General features: G+C 45.2%; 1 protein-coding gene across 1 annotated transcript; it reads right to left on the bottom strand.

Annotated features, from left to right (window-relative positions):
• Positions 1-5,940: 5,940 nt before the first annotated feature.
• On the bottom strand, positions 5,941-19,637 carry LOC122690557 (histone-lysine N-methyltransferase PRDM9-like). Its single transcript, XM_043897482.1, has 12 exons — positions 19,569-19,637; positions 19,041-19,164; positions 18,625-18,732; positions 14,614-14,663; positions 12,715-12,871; positions 11,781-11,882; positions 11,294-11,565; positions 10,743-10,810; positions 9,472-9,665; positions 7,260-7,787; positions 7,002-7,175; positions 5,941-6,008 (listed from the first exon to the last, which is right to left on the bottom strand). The coding sequence occupies exons 1-12, from the start codon at positions 19,635-19,637 to the stop codon at positions 5,941-5,943; spliced, it is 1,914 nt and encodes a 637-aa protein (XP_043753417.1).
• Positions 19,638-20,495: the final 858 nt, after the last annotated feature.

The following is a 20,495-nucleotide window of genomic DNA, read 5'->3' as shown; positions in this document are numbered from 1 at the left end:
TGTCATACATTGATATGAATCAGCCATAGATTTACACTTATTCCCCATCCCGATCCCCCCTCCCATCTCCCTCTCCACCCGATTCCTCTGGGTCTTCCCAGTGCACCAGGCCGGAGCACTTGTCTCATGCATCCCACCTGGGCTGGTGATCTGTTTCACCATAGATAATATACATGCTGTTCTTTTGAAACATCCCACCCTCACCTTCTCCCACAGAGTTCAAAAGTCTGTTCTGTATTTCTGTGTCTCTTTTTCTGTTTTGCATATAGGGTTATCGTTACCATCTTTCTAAATTCCATATATATGTGTTAGTATGCTGTAATGTTCTTTATCTTTCTGGCTTACTTCACTCTGTATAAGGGGCTCCAGTTTCATCCATCTCATTATATTTTAATTCTTTTTTCTTTATTCCTGTCTGCTTCATATATTTCCACCATTCTATCTTGCACCTCACTTATCCTGTTTTCTGCCTCAGTTACTCTACTGTTGGTTCCCTCCAGAGTGCTTTTGATCTCAGTTATTGCATTATTCATTACTGATTGACACTTTATAATTTCTTCTACGTCCTTGTTAAACATTTCTTGCATCTTCTCAATCCTTGCCTCCAGTCTCTTTATCTTTAATTCCATTTTGTTTTCAAGATTTTGGATCATCTTTCCTATCATTATTCTGAATTCTTTTTCAGGTAGACTCCCTATCTCCTCTTCTTTTGTTTGGTTTGGTGGGCATTTACCACGTTCCTTTACCTGTCGAATATTTCTCTGCCTTTTCATTTTGTTTAGATTGCTGTGTTTGGGGTGGCCTTTCTGTATGCTGGAAGTTTTTTGTTCTCTTTATTGTGGAGGTTCCCCCTGTGGGTGGGCTTGGACTAGTGGTTTGTCAAGGTTTCCTGGTTAGGGAAGCTTACATCGGTGTTCTGGTGGGTGGAGCTGGATCTCTTCTGTCTGGAGTGCAGTGAAGTGTCCAGTAGTGAGTTTTGAGGTGTCTATGGGTTTAGTGTGACTTTGGGCAGCCTGTATATTAATGCTCAGGGTTATGTTCCTGCGTTACTGGAGAATTAGCATGGTATGTCTTTCCCTGGAACTTATTGGCTCTTGGGTGGAGCTTGGTTTCAGTGTAGATATGGAAGCTTTTGGATGAGCTTTTGTTGATTAATGTTCCCTGGAGTCAGGAGTTTTCTGATTTTCTCAAGTTTTGGATTTAAGCCTCCTGCCCCTGGCTTTCAGTCTTATTCTTACAGTAGCCTCAAGACTTCTCCATCCATACAGCACTGATGATAAAACACCTAGCTTAATGGTGAAAAGATTCTCCACAGTGAGGGATGCCCAGAGAGGTTCACAGAGTTATATGAAGAAGAGAAGAGGGAGGAGGGAGACAGAGGTGATCAGGAGAAGAGGGTCAGTCAAAAGGGGAGAGAACAATCTAGCCAGTAATCAGCTCCCTAAGTGTTCTCCACAGTCCAGAACACACTTTACAGAGTTAAGTAGAGAAGAGAAGGGGGAGGGAGGAGATAGAGGTGACCTGGGGGAGAAAAGGGAGAGTCAAAAGGGGAGAAAGCAATCAAGCCAATAATCACAGCCCTAAGTAAAAATGGGTACTAAAGATTAGATTCTTAAAGGTACAAAATAAAGGTAACAAATACCAAAAAGCAAAGATTAAAAATCTAGAGTAGAGGTTAGATTCTCAAAAATACAATATTAAAAATACAAAACAAAATCAGTAACAAAAACTTATAAAAAATGTACATGTGAAATTTGCTTTAAAAATAGGGTCTTTTTTTGCAAAGTAATAGTAGGTTTTAAAAATGAAAATTAAAGGAGTAATAAAGAGCTTAAAAATAAAATAATTTTAAAATGATAATTGTAAAAATATATCTAGGAGTTTTTCTGGAGCTGCTGCTGGCAGTGTGGGGTCAGTTCAGTTTCAGATAGTTCCCTGTTCCAGCTTATACTTCTTCTCAAGGTCTATAGGCCCCTTCCAATGCTTAGTCAATGCTAACTACAGGGTTTTAATCTGCTGCACCTGTCACTTCCAGAGCAGTTCCCTCTTCTTTGTTTATTTTACCTTCCTCTGTTTGCAAGTCTCTTCAGTGTCTAATTTCCACGCTGACACAAGGGAGTGAAGGTGGTCACTTATTTCGGCTCACTTGTTCAGTTGTGTTGTGGGGAGTGGGAACACTGCAAACAAGTATCACTGGCATGTGTGGGGAGTGCTGGTGGTGTATGGACCACAAGGGGTTTGCCCCAGCTCATGATGGCCTGTGCTTTCCCAGTCTACACTGCTCAGGCTCCAGGTTGCTCTGCAGGGGAACTGTCCAAAGCTGGCCCTGCATTTTGTGCACTTCCCTGATCTGAGCTGCTCAGGTTCAGGTTCTCGGGTACTCCAAAAAGGCACAGACTGGGTTGGACCTGCATTTTGTGCCCTTCCCAGGTCCAAGCAACTCAGGCGACCAGGTGCTTGGCAAGCGCACTGCCCCCAGGTGGGCCGGGTGTCTTAATCACCTCCCTGGTCCCAGCCGCTTGATGTCCCATGTGTGCCAAAAGAGCACTGTCTCAGGTGTGCCATGTGTCTCTTCTGGGGGGGGGCTGATCTCAGGCTGCCACCCTCCTGGCAGATGTCAACCATCCAGGATCCCAGGAAGATGTGGTTAGCAACTGGGAGCCTGCTCACAGTTTGGTGGAGGATGCCGTCTCTGGGGCCAAGATTGCCACTCGCCTTCCAGCTCTGGCTGTCGCCCGCCTGCCTCTCTGCCTCCAGCGGGGTGAGGGGCCAGTCCACAGCTAGCTAGCTCTCCTTTGCTGTTCGCTCAGTCCTTTGTTCTGTAAGCCTGCCAGGCTGTGCCTTAGGTTAGAGCTTTCATAGGAAAGTTCTCTCTCTCTCTGGCTATCCCACAGTTTGGGTTTCTATCTCACCTTAGTTCCCTCAGATTGTCCTCAGGGCATTCAGGCCCAGTCCTTTCCCCAAACATGCAACCCATTCCTCTCCTGCTTGCTGTGGCAGATGTGAGTGTCTGGGCTATTTCTCAGCTGGGAGTTGTGGTTAAGGCACGTATTCTGTGGAATTTTTCCCCCCTCCTGGTTATGTTGCCCTCTGCGATTCCAAAATTTCCCACAGACCTGCTAGTGAGAGGGTTTCCTGGTGATTGGAAACTTCTCCTTCTTCACGACTCCCTCCCCAGGATGGGTGTCCTTCCCTAACTCTTCTGTCTCTCTTTTTGTCTGTTATATTTTATCCTACTTCCTTTCGAAGAGAATGGGCTGCCTTTCTGGGTGCCTGGTGTCCTCCGTCAGTGTTCAGAAGTTGTTTTGTGGAAGTTGCTCAGCATTCAAATGATCTTTTGATGAATTTGTGGGGAAGAAAGTGGTCTCCTCTTCCTATTCCTCCACCATCTTAGGACCACCCCGCCTCCTACTTTTAAATATTTATTTAATCGGCTGCACTGGGTTTTAGTTGTGGTACACAGGGTCTTCAGTTGTGGCATGTGGGATCTAGTGCCCTGACCAGAGGTTGAACCTGGCCCCCTGTGTTGGGAGCTCAGAGTCTTAGCCGCTGGACCAGCAGGGAATGCTGCAGCATTCTCCTTTTTTAAAAATAAGTTATTTATTTTTGGCTGTGCTGGGTCTTTGTTGCTATGTGGGCTTTTCTCTGGTTGTAGGGAGTGGGGGCTACTTGCTAGTTTCTGTGCTTGAACTTCTCACTGTGGTGGCTTCTCTTGTTGGGAAGCATGGGCTCTAGGCACTTGGGCTGCAGTAGTTGGGCACAGGCTTAGTTGCTCCACAGCATGTGGGCTCTTCCCAGATCAGGGATTGAACTCATGTCTCCTGCATTGGCAGGCAGATTTTTAACCACTGCAGCACCAAAGAAGTCATTCCTCTCCCTCTTCCTGCCAACCTCCTACTTTAAAAAAAAAAAGACTAAAAAAAAACCTGTTTAGTAAATTTCCAGGAGTCTGAGCTCTGAGGTCAGCGTCTGTGGTGTCATTCTCCCAAAGGCATCTTGGCTTCAGATACTGGTTGGGCTCATGGGTCTGGCGACCAGGGTGGGTCTGGAGGCTGAAAGCAGGCTTGACCTCTGATGCTCTGCCCTCACCTACACACCCAGGGTCCCCAAGCCCTGGCAGCCAAGCAGAGCAGTGCCCAGGTGGGGCAGGTACAGCTGCGGGGCCTCTGTGGTCAGAGTGGAGCATGCAGTGGAGTCAGCTGGCTGTCCTGTCACCGTGACTGCTGCTGTCTTGCGTGCCCATGCAGGGCAGTCACAGTGTCAGGTGAGGCCTGGCTGCTGTCATGGGGACAGGATGGGACCTCAGACAGCTCACATCAACACCCCCCCCAACTCTGCTTCAGATCATGGCTTGTGGCTGCTGGCATCTCCCTGGCCTGGGAAGGCGTGTAAAGCACCAGCCCCCTTGCTCACGGTCAGCTGAGACCCCAAGCTCTGGGGTCACACACCATCGCTACCACTGTGCAGGCCGTCCCACTTCTGTGAGGCAGGGCCTGTGAAGGGCTGTGGGTGATGGGGGATTTGGGGGTGTTGTGGGTTGGGCCAGGAACCAGCTTTTTGAGGGGAGGAGAGGGGAGGGGAGGGGAGGGGAGGCAGAAGCTTCGACCTGTTCAGGCTTCCAGGGGATTCTAGGCCCTGCTCTAGTGGGAGATGCAGGTGAGAAGCCCCTGCAAGTTTCTGGGTCCCCACCGTATTTCAGTTGAAGCCCCTCTGCCTGCATCACCCTTAACTCTCTCTCACTCATGTGGCCCCAACCACAAGCCATGGAAGATGGGGAGTTTACATGGCTTCCCTTCCTGTAGGGAAACCAAGCTACAGACAAATGTGTTCCTTTAAGAAAGCATGAAAGAAACGAGAAAATAATAGTGGATGGTTATTACTGACACAGTTCATGTAGAGACACCTTACAAGCCTGGCACAGGGAGGGAACTGAGGGCCATTGCCCCCAGTCCTGGAGTTACCACCTCCCTCCCCCACCACCCCATAGCCCACTCACCCCTTGGTGTCTTCTGGTGACTGGGGGGACTTCAGCCTCCTGAACCCATTCTGGAAGGATCAGGACAGAGCAGAGGTCATTCACAGAGGGGAGGGTGTGGTCAACTCTTAAGAACGCCATTGCCTCCACTCTGTGTTGGAATTCAGTTCTGGGTCTAAGCAAGCATGGCTTCCTGGTGCAGTCACCACCTTCACTCACCTGGGGGGTGGGCGGACTTTGTGTCCACCTTGTCCCCACATGCAGCCTAGTCACCCCTGGGGCCTGTGCTGTGTGCATCTGCTCTGCTCACAGTGCACCAAGGTCCATCAGACTTCACTCATAAAAGGGAAGTGTAAGGATGAGCTATTCCATAGTTAAGAATTTCAAGGTTGCGACAGCATTGACCAAAGCACCTGGGCACAGGTACAAGACCTGTGCATTAGAGAAGCCACTGTGTGGGCTTCAAGGACCCTCCGTGTGGGGGGGTGGGATGGGGTCTGGACAGGAGTTTCCTGCACACGCGGCTCTAGGCTCTGTTGTCCACAGGGTGGATGACTGTTAGCACTGCCTGTCTGTGTGGAGGGGTTCTGGGGCTGCCCAGCTCAGTAGGAACGGCAATGGTGGGAAGGGAGGTCGCACTCCCTTAGCAACCCTGGCCTCACATGTCCTCATCAGGGCAGCCAAGTGCCTAAACGGCCCCTTCCTCGTCTAGCTCTAAAGACCTGGAAGGTGTGGGGGCTGAAAGACATGCAGAAAACAATTCTGTAAAGCAATTATCCTTCAATTTAAAATTTTAAAAAGATTAAAGAAAAAAACACAAATAACAGCAATGGCGGGGCTTGCGTTCTCAGCCAGCCTCTGCCAGATTCTGCCTGTGCTTATGCAACCGACCAAAATGCTGGTGCTCCCACCCTGTATCACAGATGAGAATAGAGACACAGAAGAGGTTGAGCATCTTGCCCATGTCACACAGCTGCTGAGGGCAGGGCTGAGAACTGGACCCCTGTGATTGAGTCCAGATGCTGTGATGACCCTGATGAAGTGGCAAAGGCAGAGTAAGGGAGACCAGAATGGCCCAGGCTGAGCGAAGCACACACACATGCACACATACATGTGCACTTGGCCTTCACTTTTGAGGCCACAGAAGTCAGAGGAAGACAGAGGTCAACCAGGAGAGACCAAAAAGTAGAGTCTAGATCTATAAGGAGGAGAGGCCACACTTCCCAGGAAGCCAGAGTTTTCTCTTCCCTGATGAATCTGTCTCAAACCCTAGATTCCTCTCCCTGGACCCTGGAAGATGACTGTCTGGTGACTTAACTGAGTTGGCTCCAGAATAATGCCTTCCCAGGGGTTCAGCTACCACTGGACCCCACTGCTGTCAGTAATAAGGGGGGAATGAGTACGTAGTCTGGGCTTCAGATATGTTTGGAGACAAAACTTGTTAGAAGAGGAGTACAAAAAACCATGAAGGCAATTGGCATGAATATGTCCAGAACACTTAAGAAACCATCTGCTGTTTATCTACCTCCTCTCCTGTCATGAAAGTGGAAGGTCTATTTAATCAATTAATTCTGTGCTCATCACACTGTTTCTGTAAAATATTTGTTTATGTATTTATTTACATGGCTGCACTGTGTCTTAGTTGCCGCATGTGGGAGGTAGTTCCCCAGTCAGGTATTGAACATGGGTCTATGCATTGGAGTAGAAGCCACTGGACCACCTGGGAAGTTTCTCCTCATACTTTTGGGGACAGTAATGGGTCATAAACCTGCTCTGAGGCCCCCTTAGAGCTGAAGCATGGGGTGGCTGCAGTAATCCTCCTGTGGCTAGGATGTGGTTTATTGGTCATGACTCACTCACACTCCATGCAAACATAGGGCTTATCCCGTGTGTGTCCTTTGGTGTTTTGTGAGATTTGATCTTACACTGAACCTTTTCCCACACTCCCCACAAACATAGGGCTTCTCCCCTGTGTGTGTCCTCTGGTGTGTGATGAGACTTGATTTCCATCCGAAGTTTTTCCCACACTCCCCACAAACATAGGGCTTCTCCCCTGTGTGTGTCCTATGGTGTTGACCAACATTTGACTTCTGACTGAAGCTTTTCCCACACTCCCCACAAACATAGGGCTTCTCCCCTGTGTGTGTCCTCTGGTGTGTGATGAGATGGGTCTTCTGACTGAAGCTTTTCCCACACTCCCCGCACACATAGGGCTTCTCTCCAGTGTGAGTCCTCCAATGTCTACTTAGATTTGACTTCACACTGAAGCTTTGCCCACACTCATTGCAAACATAGGGGTTCTCCCCTGTGTGTGTCCTCTCATGTGTGATTATACTTGACGTATCCTTGGAGCCTTGCCCATGCTGTCCGTACTTGACTCTTATAATCCCTGAGACCCCTGCTCCCATGAATAATTTGCCTGTGTCCTCTGGATTCAGTTTCTGGCTTGTGCTGGGCTCTTCTGCCATTCTCTCATGCACCTCAGAACTCCCCATTTGTCCTTTGGGTGAGTAGGAAGAGGCCACTGAAATCCTCTTCAGCTTTATGCAAAGTTTGGGGCCTTTCAGCAAAGGATGGGGCCTTTCCTTGGCCTCTCGACCCTCTGGTTTGTCACTCGGGCTGTGTGGCTCAGAATATCGCTGCTGCTGAATTTGATTGCTTGGGCAGGGATCCTCTGGTTGGAGGTGGTCTCTTGAAGATGGCCTCAGGAGGATCTTAGAGGGGTGACTGCGTTGGACATGTTGGCTGAGGAATTTCTGACTGGAGAAGGACAGAGAGCAGGAGGCACATGGGTGGATCTTGGGCTTTGGTTCTGCTGAAAGAGGAAGATTTTAGTCAGGTAGCTGGTTTGCCATGGTAAAGCCTGCCCCAGTAATCATCTTAGTGTTGACAATGCATGATTTGTCGCCCATCAAGTGTGTCTTTCCAGTCCACTTTTCCATTCCATTCTTATTCTCTACATCTACAGAAATCCAGGAAGCTTGCATCAAGGGCCTTTTCTACATACCACCCAGACTAGGGACCTTTCAGTAGCATCAGAGGCAGCATCTCTCCTGATAGAGGTGGATCTGCAGGGACCTTTCCCTGTGTGTAAGTATATGGAAAGTCATGTCACAGTCGTCTCAGGTATTTTACCCTACTGAGAGATAAGACTCTTGATGACTTAGGTGGAATCTTCCTGAATGGCTCCCTGTGAGGGGAAAGGGTCTATTGAGTTTGGGGCACCTGGCCTGGAGCTCTCTGCATATGGGAGGCAGCACAGGGGTGGTTAGAGCAGGTGTGAGCAAAGTTGAATTTGAGGCTCCTTGTTCAAAGAGCAACCTTTCAAAGAAACTACTCTGCAGGAAGTGAGTTTGAGACTGGATGAGACCAAGAGGCCCAGGTCCCACTGACTACAGGTCTCTGGCTCCTGCTGCCCCAGTTGGTTCACAAATTGCTCCTTTCTCAGTTTTCTATACATCATAAAATAATAGACATGTCCTTTCTCAAGCCTCACCAGTATTCATACCTCTTTTATTTCACTCAGTCTTAGTCCACTTAACATGCACTAGGAAATCCTGCTTAAAAATACATCTCCAGCCAGACTCTTCCCACCCTCACTCCCATGCGTCTTCACCCAGCCCACTCTCCCCTCATGTCTGGCAATGAACTGACCTCTGAGGGGACTCCCTGTTGCTGTCTCCTCCCAAAAATGACCGAAGCATCATCTTAGCACAGAGAACATGCTGCTTGCAGCTGATAGCCGCATGGTTGTTCTGTGTCACCCAGGAGGACCCCTGGGGCCTGCATGTGGACATGAGCTCTGAGGCTTCCATGTTCCATCCAGCCTCCTTCTCTCCCTCTGTGCTTCCTCTTGCAACCACTGACATGGCCTCTCTTCCCGGCCCTGAGGCTGCAGCACTGGCTGCTCCCCTGTCTGGAATCCTGGAATCCACAGGTGTTATCTCTACAGAGATCCTGCCCCACCATCATCCATCACACCCCACTCTCTGCTAATGCTGATCCAAGGCACTTTTCCTGCACTGGTTTCCCTCAGAGCACCAGCCCCTGTCTGGTATGAAGCCCATGTTGCCCCAAGGCAGTGGTTCTGTATGTTTCAGTGCATGGAGCCCTGTGTCAGAGTATGAACTCACATGACAACAAACTGAAACAGTAACTGAGTGCAAATCACTGTATGCATGTCACTTAGAAATATGGAGGAAATGAGGAAGAAACTGATAAAGGGGAGAGAGCTGGTAGGTGCCAGAAAACTTGCTTTTTGCTTCTAAGCCTTTCAGCAGAAGGTGATGTTACAGATTTTTTGCATGAAATATTGAAAATTAGAACTAATATTTTTAAAATAAATATTTTCCTAACAGTCTTATGAAATGAATCAAATTCTGAGGCATTTTAATTGCAACTTGACTGACTTTAGACTGGATTGGACTCTGCTTCAGGATTGGACCAGGGGAGCTCCCCAGGATGGGGTGGGGCACTGGAAGAGGGGTGGTGCTCACCTCTCCTGCCCGAGAGCTTGCTCTTCCCCCTGCTATCCCGAATGATGCCGAGTTCCTCGCCATACTCGTCCCCATACCAGACCAGCAGCTCACAGCCCGGCCTGACCACCTGGCAGGTTCGATAAAAGATCTGCCCATGATACTGCAAGGCCACCAGGTTCTGCTCCTCGTCATCCCGGGCACAGTTCACATACCTGGAGTCAAGGCCAGGAAAGGGAAAGAAACCACAGGTGATGAGACCCCTCCACTGTCGGACCATGCCCAACTCCTTGCCTTCAGGCTCTGAGGCCACCATGGTTCCCACCGCCCCTCATGGGGACCTTCTGTTCACACCTTCAACCTGGCTGTGTGAATTCCTATTTCCAGATCCTGTTTCCGGTCCTCTCCCTGGCTGGAATGCTTTTGTCTCCACCTGGACTGTCCGTAAGACTGGTGACCTCCAGTTCCTCTAAACTCTAAATTAAGTTCTCTTTCATTCCACAGGACTTGGTACTCCTAGGTTAGCATGCAGCCCTCAGCACTCACCCCAGCCTGCCTTCTCTCCAGAGGCTTTTCTCCAATCTCCCCACCTGTATCCAGGGTCCTATTCACTTGCCCACCCCCTCCCATGGAAAAATGGAGAGTGCTCTGACATAGCTTGAGACACAGAACAGTAATAGTTTATTCACTTTCTGCCTGCCCTGATGAAAGCAGAGGCCCTCAGTGAATGGCCATGCTCACAGCCATCCTGCCCCCCATTCCTTCTCAGGCCTCAGGGCCCACTTCTCACTGGAACCGAGCCTGGGGAGGTTGTTGCCCACATGGACTCAAGGTCTCCCATGTTAGGTTATCCTGGTGCTGTGCAATTATTCAAAAATAGAAAAATTAAGGTTACTATTCCTAAAATCAATTGGTTAATGTCTGTCTTCAGTATGTTCTCCAAAAGGACATGGGTTGTGTGATCTGCTTCAGTCATGAAGTTCACTGTCTAAACTGGGACATAGAGTGCTTGGTAAGTGTCAGTTAAGTGAGTTAAAGTGTCCCTGGTGAATCTAGACTCCTCAAGTTGTTTTCAAGTACCTCGGTTTTGTTGAGCATAGATTTATATTTTAAGAGCACATGTTACATTTTTCTTTCTTTCTTTCTAATGTCTTTTGAAGTGAAAGAGCGTGATATGGGGGGAAAAGAGGAAAGAAGATGTGAAAGCTATTGAGGGAGACAGGCTGAGAAGGAAAAGGGTGTGGACTTGAGGGAGGAGCGACATCTACAAACTGCAGACTCACTGCACTCACCTCATCCAGTTGGCCAAAGACTTGTCCTTCCCATCCACATACTCGTAGCTGTTTCTCCCTTTGTTGACCTGAGTGTCAGAAAAGAGATACAAGCTTTCTTCTCTCTTTTATTTTATTTATTTATTTTTTGGTAGGAAGTAATAGAAGAACTTTCCCTCTGCTGTCATTGGTGCTCTTCAGCCGGCATGGATTCAACTGCCAGTTGGGCCACACAGTAAGCTCCTTAATCATCATTTCAAGTCTGAGTCTATTAGCACATTGAAGGCAAGGGCTCCACAAGTGAGGAGTCACTTCTGTATGCCTGTACCACTGTCTCCCACCTTCCTCTGATCTTTAGATAGAAGTCCTGTGTGCCTGTACCACTGTCTCCCACCTTCCTCTGATCTTTGGATAGAAGTCCTGTGTTCATGCCCAGTGCACACAGTACACAGGGCTGACTGTGTCACTGTTGACCGTCATTACCATCCATATCCTTGCATGTAGATATAAGTACCCCCCACCACACACAAGCGATTAGAGCCAGAGGACAGGGAAAGAGGGCTATTTCTCACCATCCAGGAGTATCCACTGTGGGAGGCCTCTTCATTTTCTATGATCTGACCCTCGTAGGGGCCAAAATGCAGGCCCAGCGGCAGATCAGATGCCTCATTCCACACTCCAAGCCCAGCCTTAGGGATGCCCGACCGTCTGATTCTTAACCCAGGGGGCAGAGTGAGGGCTGCACGGTTGGCATGCCCCTTTTCTACTGCAGAGTCCTTTATGAAGGTTGGGGGCCCATGGATAGCACAGCTGTCGATGAAGAAGTTCTGACATTCCTCACAATCTGGAGGTGAGAGCAACAGGGATGAGGGAGGTATAGTGATGTTGCTGGTTGTAAAGACCTTCAGAAAGAACTGGGGCATTCACGGCCTTTGGCCTTAATCTTGTACCCCAAGTCATACAGGAAGGGGATGACTGGGGGACCAAATGGTGAGGTGAGGTTATTGTACCAAGGTCTCATAACCCCTTCTCCATGAGTGGGCCAGCGGGGTCACTCACAGAGGTAGTCATCATCCTGGGGCTCGCTGTCCTCTTGGTACACATGGCCCTTTCTCTCTCGCAGATTGTACCTCTTCACTTCAGTCTCCTTTCTTTTGAGTTCTAAGATGGAGAACGGAAGCTAAGCAAGACTGGTGGGGTCTGGAGAGTTAGTCCCTGTTTTATCAGAAAGTGTGAGATCTCCTACTTGTCCATCTATACAGTTTGTTAAAACTTTTTCACATTTATTTTTCAAACTATTACTTTTGTATTTTTATGTTTTAATGATACATTATTTATTTATTGACCATGCTGCATGGCATGTGGGATCTTAGTTCCCTGTCCAGGAATGGAACCCACACCTCCTGCAGTGGAAGTGTGGAGTCATAACCACTTAACCACCAGGAAGTCCCTTCTCTATACTTTGTTTCTTCTCCCTTTAACTACAGGTTCAGGAGACTGAGGCTCCACACTGACCACAGATGCCCAGTTCAGTGCTAGCTTCCTGCACTTCCTGTTAGTAGGTTTAACTTACCAAACTTCTTACTTAGGAAATAGTTCACTGACACATCTACTCAGAAAATATATGTTAAGGGCATGACACATAAGGCATTGAGCAGAGGTCTGTGTATAAATACTAACAAAGCATGGTCCCTATCATCACAGCTGGATTTGTTGAACTACTTGTAGGTGTCAGCACTTTTGCATTTAATGTAATGCTCCCAAACACTGTATGAGTTATGTGTCCGTATCTTCACTTTACAGATGAGCGATCAGGACCTCAGAAAATGTATAAGATTTTCCCAAGGTCCCAGTGCTAACTTCATGTCTCAGATCAGTCCAGCTTAAACCCACACCTACCCAAAGTCCACACCCCACACCTAGGCCATACTTATTAGCTTTTCTACAGGGATTGGAGGAACTAATTAGAGGAACTCCCCAAATTTTCTCTTACCGACTTTGTGTCTGGGGTGCTGTCCAGGGGTCCTTGCTTCTCTGGGAGGGGGCACTGGTTTCTGAGCCTGTTTAGAGCCACTTTTCTTTCGCAATTTTGCTGCTCCTGGCAATTTCTTCAAACGAGATACCTTATTTAATGGTCCCCTGGTTGTTCTCTGACATGTGAGTAAAAGATAACATGCATTTCTTTAGTTCTTTAGGACTGTATGAAGTGTTTTCACATGCATGGCTTCAGTTAATACTTTGACAATTCTTGGAAATACCTGGTGGTGGTGGGGGGGCTCTGAACACTGGCGTGTAAAAAAGGACCTAAGTGGGTAGTAAATCAAAACTAGAATTCATATCTTAAGATTCTTTCCCTTCAACTTTATGCATAAAAATGAAAGCAACGCAGGGAGAATAGCTGGAAGTCAGGGAAAGAAGAGGGTAAGGGCTCATAGAGAAATCCGTGAGGTTTTCTATTAATTAGTGGACCTTTGATGGACAAGGAAGTATGGAAAATTACAGAAGGGACAAAACACATCTGGAAAATAAGGTGACAAAGCAGTAAGATTGAGAAGAGAAAAGATGATCTGCAGAAACACATTCAAACAGTAAAGAAAATGAGCTGAAAGTTGCAGGTTGCCATGTCCTAGAGACAATGTTTGGAAGTAAAGTAGCTGGCCTCATCAATTCTCCTTGAAGAAGGCTGTACAACTAGCTGGTTCTCCTCAGTTTCCTGGTTCATAAATTGGTATACATGCTAATTTTTAATGTTATAGTGGACATGAAATTTAATAACATTCAACAAATCATTGTGTGAGCTATTTAATACAGTATGAATGTGAACATACATCCCTGCCATCAATATATCCCCTCGACTGCTTCTATATTTGAAGTCTAGCTCACAAATCCTATCTCCAGTATTCCTTGACTTTCTTATTCCTAGATGAATGTTTAAATGTGGAATCATTCATTCACAAAACATTCAGAGGGCCCTCAGGGGCTTTGAGCTGGGCCTGGACTTCTGAGAATTAACAGGTATGGGCTACGCTCTCAAAGCTTACAAAACAGGGGCAGGCTAAACAAATGATTCCAAACAGGAGAGTTGTCTAATCAGAGCTCAGAGGAAGGACTTGTTACTTCCTCCTACAAGAATGAGCATTTGAAATCATGTCCAGATGATGAGTTTCTACTCAAAAGCAGGTAACCTATGTGAAGTCCTTCAGTTATTTTCTTATTTGTTGTTTTTGAGTCATAAACCTGAGGCTTGTCAGAGCTGCAAGTTACTTCCTCTTATTGGAGTAGGAGTCTCTGAGGTAGGGATCATGTCACCTTCATCTTGGACCATCCACTCTACAAACTGCCCAACATGTCCTTAAGCTTCCCTTAGATATCCCTCAGATATCCCTCACTAGCACAGCACAAAAGAACTGAGGTTGAAAACAACTCTCAGATAAATGATATAAAGATGTATAAAGAGACTTTATAAAACTATGGAAGTTCTAACCAGTTTGTATTGGGATTAGAGAAGGTGCTTTGGATTAGATTGTACCACCATACTGTGATCCCATGCATATAGTCAAATTTTTTTTTAACCTCAGTTTCTTGATCTATAATGGTGATTAGCTATATACCTACTTATAGGTACTGTAGGATTGTTTTAAGGTTTAAGTAAGTTTATTTACATAAAATGCTTAAAGTCTGAAATATTGTGAAAATAATGTAATGATAGAATAGCCTACTATCGTTGCTGGTCTTACTAACTATAAAGATGGTGATGATATCAGACATTGTGCCCAAGATTCAGGACAGGAAGGCAGCAGTCTCCGGGATCTCTGTGTTTTCTCCTATTCTCACCTGGGACTGGATCCATGAGGAGGGATTTTTTTGTCAACAGGATTTGGGAAACATTTACCTTCTGGTGTTTACTGTGCTTCCCTCTGAAGGCCATCCTAGAAGGTTTACCTGAAAAATTATGAGAATCAGTGTTTTGGTTGGTAAATGTTTCCGAACTCTGGGCATTCTAATTAAGGACACAGAATTCTGAGCCAGAGAGTGACAAGGACAAGGATTACCAAAGGAGAAATGGAAAGTGATTTCTGTTTCATCAACTCCTATGCTTCCACTGGGAGCATTACATAATTTTATTAAAATTAAAAAAAATATGAAACTTCATTTGTGCTTCATCTGATGTCCATAAAGTATCTAATAAATTTACTAGACTTTCATGACAAAAATACTCAACAAAGTAGAAATAGAAGGAAGTGATTGCAATATAATAAAGGTCATATATGAAAAGTCTATCTCTAACATCATAGTCATCAGTGAAAAGCTGAAAACTTCTAAGATCAAGAAAAAAAGGCATTCTCAACACTTCTATGCAACATAATATTAGAAGTCTTAGCCAGGGCATTAGATTAGAAAAGGAAACAAAAGACTTCCATTTGGAAAGAAAGAAGTAAAATTATGTCTGTTCACAGAGGACATGATTTTATGTGCAGAAAAATTTTAAAATTACACACAAAACCTGCACAGAAAGTTGCATGGTACAAAATCAATATTCAAATATCTTCCCATGAATGAACAACAACCATTCCAAAAAGGAAAATAAGAAAACAACCCTATTTATGTTTTATCTTTTAAAGCTATAGTCAAGAGCTAAGTTTAAATTTTTTTTAAAAATTATATTTATTTATTGATTTGTGCCAGGTCTTTGTTGTGGCATGTAGGATCTAGTTCCCTGACCAGGGATTGAACCCAAGTTCTCTGCACTTGGACTGTGGAGTCTAAGACACTGGACCACCAGAGAAGTCCTGATAATCTTATTTATAATAGTGTCAAAAAGAATGAAATAATTGGGAGTAAACATAAGGAGATGAAAGACTTATACATTGAAAACTACCAAGTATTGTTGAAAGGAATCTGACAGAAGTAAATAGAAAGGTGTCTCACATTTGTGGATTTGGAGACTTAATATTATTAAGCTGTTCATACTACCCAAAGCAATTTAAAGATTCAGTGCAATTCCTATTAAGATCCCAATGGAATTTTTTTCAGATATGGAAAAATCCATGTTACAGTTAATACAGAATCTCAGAGGACCCCAAATAGGCAAAACAATCTTAGAAAGAACAGCAAAGCTGGAGGCCTCTGATTTCAGAACATATTACAAAGGTACAGTAACCAAAAAGTGTAGTTTTGGCATAAAGTGCGTGCTTAGTCGCTCAGTCATGTTGACTCTTTGCGACGTTTTAGACTGTAGCCCACCAGGCTCCTCTGTCCAGGGGATTTCTCAGGCAAGTATACTGGAGGGGGTTGCCATTTCCTTCTCCAGGGGATCTTCTTAACTCATTAATTGAACCCACATCTCCTATGTCTCCTGCATTGAAGGCAGACTCTTTACCTGCTGAGCCACTGAGGAAGCCCACTGGCATAAAGACAGACATACCAATCAATGGAACAGAATAGACAGCTAGAAATAAACTCTTGTATACATGGTCTCATGATCTTCATCAAGGGTGTCAAGACAACATGGAAAGTTTAATCCCTGTAACGAATGGCGCTGGGGAAACAAAATATCCATATGCAAAATAATGAAGATCTTAAATCATGAAGAAAAGTCAACTCAGAATGGATTAAAGACCTAAATGTAAGGCTTGATAAGACTCTTAGAAAAAAAAAAGGGTAAAGCTTCACAACGTTGAATCAGCAATGATTTCTTAGATATAATACCAAATGCACAAGTATTAGTAACAAAGTAAAAATAGACAAATGAGACTACCTTAATCTTAAAACCTCTGTGCAGCAAAGGACACAGAGTTTAACAGAGGAACAGAGTAAAACAAAGGAACAGAGTGAAAAGACATCCTACAGGATGGTTGAAAATATTTGTAAAATATTTATCTGATAAGGGGTTAATAAGCATACACCAATATGAAGGCTACCTATAAGCCAGGGAGAGAACCTGATTGACCATGATGGCACCCTGATATCAAACTTCCATGCTCCAGCATTGTAAGAGAACAAATTTCTGTGGTTTAAGCCATGTAGTCTGTTTTGTTATGGCAGCCTGAGCTGACTAACACAGTGGGAGAAGGAATTGAATAGACATTCCTCCAAAGAAGATATGCAAATGGCCAACAAACATATTAAAATATGCTGAAGATTACTAATCAATAGGGAAATACAAATTAAAACCACAGTGGAAATTATCTTATACCTTCTGTGATGGCCAATATACTAAAAAGACAATAGCAAGTTTGGTAAGGATATGGAGAAATTGGAACCCTTATACACTATTGTTGGAAATGCAAAATCTTTCAAACGTTATAGAAACAGTATGGAGTTTCCTCAGAAAATTAGAACTGCCATATGATCTAGCAATCCAACTCCAGAGTATATTTCCATAAAAATTGAAAGCAAGATCTTGAATAAGTCATGTGCACATCTATGGTCATTGCCGCATTATTCCCAGTTGGCAAGATGTGGAAGCAATCTAAATGTTCATTGGTGGATAAGCAGGTAAAGATTATGTATATCTTATATATATATCATATACACATGCACACAATGGAATGTTTTGAAGCCTTAAAATAGAGTTTTGTCATATGCCACATCAAGGATGGGCCTTGATGATATTATGCTAAGTGAAGTGAACCCATCAAAAAAAGACAAATATTGCAAGGTTCCACTTCTACGAGGTATCTAAATTAATCAAATCCATGGAAACAGAAAATATAATCGTGGTTGCAAAGGTCTGTGAGGAGGAAGAATTGGAGAATTGTTTCTCAATAGGTGTAGGGCTTCAGGCATGCAAGATGAAAAAGTTCTACAGATTTGTTCTAGAGCAATGTGTACATAGTTAGCAATAGTGTACCATACACTCATAAATTAACAAGGTAAAGATGTGTAGAGGCACAGTGAACCGTGAGATATTATTCCCTATGAAGGATCTCTCTTCATGTCAAAACCTTTGGTTTTCATGTTTCTTACACTAGTTTTGATAACTTAAGGGAACAGATGGACTTCCCTGGTGGCACAGTGGATGAGAATCTGCCTGCCAATGCAGAGGACACAGGTTTGATCGCTCCTCCGGGAAGATTCCACTTTCTGCGGGGCAACTAATCCTGTGTGTCACAAACTACTGAGCCTGAATGTGCTCTGCAACGAGAAGCCAGTCACCACAACCAGAAAAAGCCCTTGCACAGCAACAAAGACCCAGTGCAGCCAAAACTAAATAAATAATTTTTTAAAATCTGGGAGAGCAGAAATCCATAGATGGAGAATCCTAGAACTATCTAAATTGTCTTCTCTACTCTAGGCAGATTAATTCTTCTAAAGTCTCTGAGCAGTGGAAGAGGAAGTGAGCTGCCCACTTCTACTTTATAATGATTGTACTTCATTTTTTATTTACCTGATGCTGTCTCTGGTCAGTGAAATGTGGGAAAGATCAGGGAGAATAAATAGTTCTCTCAAACCCTTTCCGAGAATCAAAACAAAGAATTAGTTTCACCTTAGGGTAAGTGGTGTTATTTTTTATACACACATAAATAATGTATCTTGACATAATATGTTAATAATTTCCTCTTCTAAGAGATTTAATCCAATAACCGAATTATTATGAGATTAGTATTAGAAATCTCTTTGGTGAATTTATAGCCTAGGGTATGTTTAATTGCCTTTCATTAAAGATGTTCAACAAAAATAATTCTTTTTACAAAGAATGATAAATTTTAAACATAAAACTTTCTAGAATTACACTGGAAAACCTATACCTTCACCTTCATTCAGGCTTATGTCAATACTCAGCCACAACCACTTCAGAATGACGAAAATTATGTTTTCTTTGCTAATGGCCGAGATGCAGTTGAGACCTAAGCCCAGGCTGGTTTCTTGAAGACAACTCTAAATCCTTCTGGCCCCTCACCTTGCTTCCTTGGTGTCCTTTCTTCATCAGAATCCTCAGTGTCATCTACCTGGGGTTTGATGACCTGCTTGCAGTGATGCATGAAAGCTGGTCTTGTGGCTCTGAAACCTGAAAAGAAGCAAGATATATGTTCTAAGAAGGAGGCAAAAAGCACAGAAAAAATGGAAAGTGTCACGAAGTTAGGGAAATCAGTAGGATGGGCTGGAAGAATGTAGAATAAGGCAATAGGTGATGTCTGCACTGCCAGGGTCAACCCCACTTTGGTACAAAACAATAAAAATTTCCTCCAGGTTAGTCTCCACACAAAAGGTAACTGTGAGCAGAAGAAGCCACCTAAGAGAGGGCCAAGTAAACAATAAGGGTGAAGACCTGTTTCATGTTTCCCAGGCTCACAGGCACCCAGCACTTCCTGTTACCTATAGCAATCAGCATTTTGTAGTTCCTTTTCACATTCTTATATTGAATTTTTTCCCACTCTCCCATCTCTGCCCATTCTTCCTTGGTGAAGTATATGGAAATGTCTTTGAAAGCATCTTTTGCCTAAGGGAAATTGTAGATTCCATCAGTGACTTACTAATATATGTCAGACCTTAGAGCTGACTTCTCTTCCACCTTTTGTGCAGGGAGTAGCCTGAAGCTACTGGATGGTCTCTGTGAGACAGGGGTGAAGACTTTTCTTCCCACCTGTGTCCTGCTTAACTGAACAAACTCTGAGCATTTTCCTAACTCTCCCTGGACACAGAGCAGTTGATGATGCTAGTGTCCTGTTTTGTCCCACTCCACCCCACTGTCTCAGACAGGACCAGGCATTCCCATCCTGTGTACAGTCACAGGGAAGTTCACTCAGCTGCCCAGGCAAGCAGTCTGTGGTCCTTCAGGGACCGGCGCCATGTCCTTCCTATAGAGCTGGCTTAGAGCCCAGCTTTGCCGCCTCCGCCTCTCACTGTGGGCTTCCGCTCTGTTCTCCCGGCATCTCCCTCAGTGCTCTCCTCTGGAGACCTGTTCGGCCTCATGGCCATTGAAGTGCTCAAGGCCAAGGTGCCCGTGGAAGAAAAAAGTGCTGAGATAGCCCAGACCACTGTCCAGAGCCTGGTCTGTCTTCCTTGGGTGGAGTGTCCAGGGCAGGAAGGTGGGGAAAGTCAGAGTGAGGGTGTTGATGGGATGGACGGATCCTGACCAGCTATGACAGGCCAGCCTAATGTGAACTAGATTTGGTTTCTATGGTTCCCCTACAATTCAGCCCCTCTGAGGAAAGGCACTGGGTGGGATGTGTCTGTGGGTGACAGAGGGAGTCCTGAGAAGACCTAGAAGCCACTAACTGCTGGACTGGGGTCAGGCTGAAATCAGGGCTCTGTTCCAGTGCAGGAGAGGGAATATTTCTCCAAGAAGGATTTTGAGGATCTCCGCCTGGGAACTCGGAAAAATCTGGTCATAACATGGGTTCTACGTTTAAGGGATAAGTCGCTCCACTTGAGGAGAACTGCGACACAGGAGCTGAAGGAACTGGGATCCTCAGACAGAGGGGACTGGGGATGTTTCGGCTGATGTAGAATGTGCAGGGTTAGAGAACTTGGGATCTTTGAGGCTGAGGAAATCGGAGGTTTCTTATTAAGGGGCTTTAGGACTCTAACAGGCAGGACAGTGGGAGTCTTGAGGAGAAAGTTGTAAGAGCTCCCAGGCTGAGGTATTCAGGGTCTCCGAGGTTAAGGAAATTTGGTCTCTCTGCGGGTGCTATTTTGAGGGTGCCTCAGCCTGAGGGGAACTGGGGTTACTCTAGGTATTTGAGGGTCACAACACTAGGGGATTTGGTGTTTCCGGGGGTGAAGGGACTTGTAGTTCCTGAAGCTGATGAGACGCGAGCTCCCTTCAGG

The sequence above is a fragment of the Cervus elaphus genome, chromosome X (assembly GCF_910594005.1).
Source record: "Cervus elaphus chromosome X, mCerEla1.1, whole genome shotgun sequence".
Classification (NCBI taxonomy): Eukaryota; Metazoa; Chordata; class Mammalia; order Artiodactyla; family Cervidae; genus Cervus; species Cervus elaphus.
Note: the sequence above shows the minus strand (reverse complement) of the source record. Positions and strands in the feature narration are given on the sequence as shown.

Coding starts and splice junctions, on each gene's coding strand:
- LOC122690557 (XM_043897482.1), bottom strand. CDS start 19,637: ATGAGGCCGAACAGGTCTCCAGAGGAGAGCACTGAGGGAGATGCCGGG. Junction 14,664..18,624: donor AAGGACACCAAGGAAGCAAG/GTGAGGGGCCAG, acceptor ATAATTTTTCAG/GTAAACCTTCTAGGATGGCC. Junction 10,811..11,293: donor ACAGTGGATACTCCTGGATG/GTGAGAAATAGC, acceptor TCTGACACTCAG/GTCAACAAAGGGAGAAACAG.